Genomic DNA, 4889 nt, shown 5'->3' with positions numbered 1-4889 from the left:
GTGGTAGTCCGGGTGCTCGTGTCTTTATCACAAGAATGCAGGAGTTGATGCCCGGCTTCCTTTTCAGAGTGCTGTGTTGCGCTTGCATCCTGCAATCTTTTTGCAGATGAGCCGAGAAGCATCTGTTAAATTTAATATCCTGTACGACCTAGTTTTTGAACAGGGCTAATACTGCATAATTGGGCTTTAAAGTCCAAAACGATTCACCGGGGAAAAGTGTCTAGTGATGAAATGTTGTCTAGATGGTGTTTTTAAATCTTCGTGTGTGTGTGTGTGTTGATAATGCCATGTTTAAATAAGTGTGTCAGACTTCCTAACTTGTCATGATAGTTGTGAATCCTCTTGAGCGTAGCTGAGTATGTGACTTGATCTGCTTTTTAGGCTAGGAATGCTTTTTAAGGTTTAATGTAACTTTTTGTCAGTCTCAAATCGTTTAGGTCTAAAATTAGCCTTAAAAGAAGTGCACTGGTCAGTATTTCGCTGCTGAAAAGCTGGTGTACGTAACTGCCTCTCCTCTTCCCTGCAGGCACCATGGTGCGCATGAATGTTCTAGCCGATGCTCTCAAAAGCATCAACAATGCAGAGAAACGTGGGAAACGCCAAGTTCTCATTAGGCCGTGCTCCAAAGTAATCGTCCGGTTTTTAACTGTGATGATGAAACACGGTAAGTCTAGAGTGCACAGCGCTGGTTTTTTTCTCATTCGTGGGTTCTGCGGATGCTGTTGTGTTAAGGTGCTTTTTTGACTGAAAGTAAATCAAGATGGTTGAACTAGTTTTGTACAACATAGTTGTATTAATGTAGCTAAGTATTATATATTTGATCTGCATGTTTGCTAATCTTTTGTAGGTTACATTGGTGAATTTGAGATAATTGATGATCACAGAGCTGGGAAGATTGTTGTCAATCTCACAGGCAGACTCAACAAGGTAGGATTTGTCTTCCTGAATTCAGTTCTCTAGGAAGGTGTTTAAATGAGACTTTTTTTAAATGTTTGTCTGCTCCAGTTCTGAAAGAATTTCTTGTAAAGACGGTGGTATTTATTGAATCCATGTAAATGAGAGTAACATGGGTATTATCAGTGGTTACCAAATGCTTGTTAATTTTTCTAGATTCATAATGGTATGGTTGACTAATTACATTTCTTTTAAACTCTGTATATGTAAGACACATTTTCAGGGAAATCTGCTTGCAAGTGCGGTGTGTTTCTCTCTCTTCAAAGGCTTTCTGGCTGCCTGGTGTTTTCTCAGTTTATTTGATGTTTAAGCTATCTAGAAGGCTTGTCTTAAGAGATAGGAACTGAGTTGCTTTCCGGTTGATTTTTAATAGCTGTAAGTGTTGAGAAGACAAGCCTTTCTCCTGCCGCGAGATGGGCTTTGCTTGCAGTTGAGGGAAAGTTGAATGTTACATTAATTAGTGCTTTTTAAGTTCCTGGGGCATGTGAAATATTCACGTGTGTTTTGGAAATTTTTTAAATGCTTTTGTCTCAAAATACTGAGTTGTCTAGTGCTGTGATGGCTTGCTGTGCATCGTTGTTTCCAATTAAGCTATTCAAGTGAGAGGTGGCTCTTTAGTAAAGAAATAAAAAAATTACTTGGCCAAAGTATGTTTGGGGCTATCTCCACGATGAACAAATATTGCAGCTGAAAATTGCTTGAGTGTAGCAGGCAGAGAATTCTGACACCACCCAAATTACTGGTGTTACGTGTCTGTAATAAAAATAAGGTATGTCAGGTTTGAGTATAGCGTTTCTTGAACTCTTCGGGGATGATTTTGTAACAGATCTTCCGGGACGCAGCTGGATATAACCTTTCTCTCAATAGTTGCAATAAGGGAACAGCTGTTTGGTTCAGAAAAATGTCCATCAGTGCAGGAAGGTGTGCTTCTGTTTTGCTCATGGATCTTTTTTAAGATAATTGGAGCCAGTGAGGTAATTGGAGGTAGAAGTAGTGGTCATGGTCAGTAAGTAATACGATTAACTTGAAAACTTGGATAACTTTTATGCATGTTAATTCCTCCCTGTTTAAAACCTACAAGTATTTTTTGCTAACTATGTATGGTGATTAGAAGTAGCATATCCCTGAGTAATTGCAGGATTTTTCATCGTATAGGATGCTTAGTCATCTTTAGTGGTTTATAGTATGCTTTTGTGCTCTCCCTGGTCTAGCCATTGATTTGTTAGTTTAGCTTAGTACACTGCTTAGCTTCAGCAGCAGTGTAAGTCACTATTTAACCAAGGAGGAGGAGGGAAGGCTGAGAAAATAACAGCTGAATAGCTGTGTGAGAGTCTTGGCTTACCTGAGAGGAAGCGTTGTTTCATAGTAGGGGTAGTGGAGCATGCTTCTTGGTACTCTAATCTTTTGTTGCCAAAAATATTTTAATTGCAGTTGTTAAATTCCTTCATCCAGTGAATTGGAATGACAAATGTGCAAATCCAGTTTATGAAGTTCTTCAATTTGTAATGGAATTCTGTTTTATAGTGTGGTGTAATCAGTCCCAGATTTGATGTTCAGCTGAAGGATTTGGAAAAGTGGCAGAACAACCTACTGCCTTCACGTCAGTTTGGGTAAGTATGGAGAAGAGTTAAAATGTGGGGTTTTTTATTATGCTTTCATACTGCCTGAGTTAGACTCGCCTGACACCTTTCCTCTCTGATCAGTCTGGAGGTAGATACCGGTCTAAAAATCCATCTTCCATATAAATGCTCTTTTTAACCAGTTTAAAGGGGCACTGCTAAGCAAGGACCTATTTTTGCTTGGCTTTGGTAAAATCGTGGTTTCACCATTTCTACAGTTTACCGGAAAAGTAAGACTTTTCTCTTACTCATTTTAATTTTACTAATGGCCATTTACAGATGGGGGAGGAGTCATGTAAGTTACCAGGTCAATGGAAGTAGGTCATACTACTCTAATTTAAACTTGATTGCGTATAAATTGATTAGATAGTAAGTGATGAGAGACTAGGAGCCTCTGTTAAACAAACCTCCACAACTTAGAAAATCTTACTATTATGCAGTGTATTTTTCCTTCCCAAAATTTGCTGAGTCAGCAGTAATGAATCTTAGTGCACCAGGATGACAGAGCTAGAAGAGTCTTCAGGGGCTCACCCAGTCTGTCCCGTCAAAGGCAGGATTAACAGTTCCGTGTCGTTCTGTGCGTAGAGCTCCTGTGATAAGCTGCTTGCTTTAGCTGTACCTATATAGCTTACTAGTACGTGTTGTCATTTTGAGATTTTTAAGAGCATTTATAGAGTGGTGGGACAAGAGGTTCTCAGACATGAAGCTGCGTGGATGAAATATGCTGATAATCCAAAAGTTGGCATTGGCAATGACTAAGGCTCCTTCAGCTGTCCGTCCAGATCCAGATACTCATCTGCATCAGTGCACAGTGCTCAAAACACTGAGAGACCAGGCGCTGTCTGGCACCATGGCAACTCTACCTGCTCTGAAGAAAAATGTGTGCTTAAAATAGAAGCAGGCTTTGTCTAGAAACTATAGAGTTGCTACTGCTGCAACAGCTGAACTGACTTTACAGTGGGAATGCGCAGGAAAACTTCTTACTGAGACTTAGGCAAATATTTGGAGAACAGAACCCTATAAACGTCCTTTGTGTGCTGCAGAGTTGTACTTGTGAGAGGAGTTTCTTTTTCATTGTGTGATCTTACTTTCGTTAGGCCCATTCTCACAGAAACAGATCTTGCTATTGTAATACAGAAATGAAGTTGGTGCTGTCAACTCTGCACGAGCACAGAACAAAACTTGGGATAAACTGAACGTTTGTTCTTTCTTAACAGGTACATTGTACTGACGACCTCAGCTGGCATCATGGACCATGAGGAGGCTAGGCGAAAACACACAGGAGGCAAAATCCTGGGATTCTTTTTCTAAAACTTGTAAAAAAAGAGGATACTAATAAATCATTCAAATGGACTCTGGTGTTTCCAGTCGGTGTTTTAATGACTTCGAACACTACCTGTGGTAGTGCTGGTAACAGGCAGCTCTTCAGTAGTGGTTAAGTTCCAGCTTTACTTCAAATGACGTTCGGGTTCCACACCATCCCTGGTCACAACTTTTATAATGATATAACATACTTTTAATAGTTACCACTTGAATGACAGTTACAGGTCGCTATACAGAATAGCCTCAGCAGGGGAACTCTAATGTTAAACTATAAACTCAGCTATCATGCAGTGGGATCGCCTCTTAGGTGTTAGATATATGTAACTATGGAGACACGTGTATGTGACTCTGTAGTTTCACCTTTTGGCTAAGTAATAGAAGATGCCTTGCCAGAAGGTATTTCCTGTTTATGGTTTAAAAAGTTAGGAGATGTGGGATTGTGGAATAATGAAGATGGCTGAAGTTTGATTTCAGATCACAGACTTCTTCCACATCGTACTGTGTAAGGAGTAACTGAGGTAGAGGTGAATCTTTTTTTTTTTCTTCAAATTTCTACTTTGAAAGTCCTTTGAAACATCAGAGTTTTGGGTAGGGTAGTTGCTGTGCAGCTGCTTTGCATGTTGCCGTGAAGACATCACCGTTTGGGACTTCTTTTAAGTTACTGGAGCAAGGGAATAAGGGTATCTGAACTTACAGGTAGTGAATATTTAGTATTGAATGAGTTGTTGGTCTTTGTTTCAGGCATCTGATGTATGACAGCATAATGTACTTGATACAGAAAAATCAACAAACTTTCAAAGCAGTACACAGAGCCCGTGACTACAGCTGAAGAGCTGCTTGCAGATGTCAGAGAATGGGAAGCGAGCTTCTGGGCTGACGGCGTTGTCCTTCAACAGCAGTTGGAAATACCTTGCCTTATTTTGCTTTGTTTGGAGCCTTTATTAGGAAGGTGCCTACTGAAATGTAGCAAGACTGTTTCAACAGGCGTTAAAA

The 4889-nt window shown here is 40.0% G+C and overlaps 1 protein-coding gene across 1 annotated transcript; it reads left to right on the top strand.

The window, feature by feature from the left end:
* Positions 1-469: 469 nt before the first annotated feature.
* Positions 470-3926, top strand: RPS15A (ribosomal protein S15a). The gene is made up of 4 exons (XM_009574712.1): positions 470-664; positions 848-927; positions 2479-2564; positions 3791-3926. Exons 1-4 carry the CDS (start codon positions 532-534, stop codon positions 3882-3884), a joined length of 393 nt encoding a protein of 130 aa, XP_009573007.1. The 5' UTR covers positions 470-531; the 3' UTR covers positions 3885-3926.
* Positions 3927-4889: the final 963 nt, after the last annotated feature.

This window comes from Fulmarus glacialis, unplaced genomic scaffold (assembly GCF_000690835.1).
Source record: "Fulmarus glacialis isolate BGI_N327 unplaced genomic scaffold, ASM69083v1 scaffold12993, whole genome shotgun sequence".
Taxonomy (NCBI): domain Eukaryota; kingdom Metazoa; phylum Chordata; class Aves; order Procellariiformes; family Procellariidae; genus Fulmarus; species Fulmarus glacialis.
Note: the sequence above shows the minus strand (reverse complement) of the source record. Positions and strands in the feature narration are given on the sequence as shown.

What these genes read in the sequence shown, in the direction of transcription:
- RPS15A (XM_009574712.1), top strand. Translation starts at nt 532, where the DNA reads ATGGTGCGCATGAATGTTCTAGCCGATGCTCTCAAAAGCATCAACAAT. An exon ending in TCACAGGCAGACTCAACAAG is followed by an intron (nt 928 to 2,478) that starts GTAGGATTTGTC and finishes TCTGTTTTATAG; the next exon opens with TGTGGTGTAATCAGTCCCAG. An exon ending in CTGCCTTCACGTCAGTTTGG is followed by an intron (nt 2,565 to 3,790) that starts GTAAGTATGGAG and finishes CTTTCTTAACAG; the next exon opens with GTACATTGTACTGACGACCT.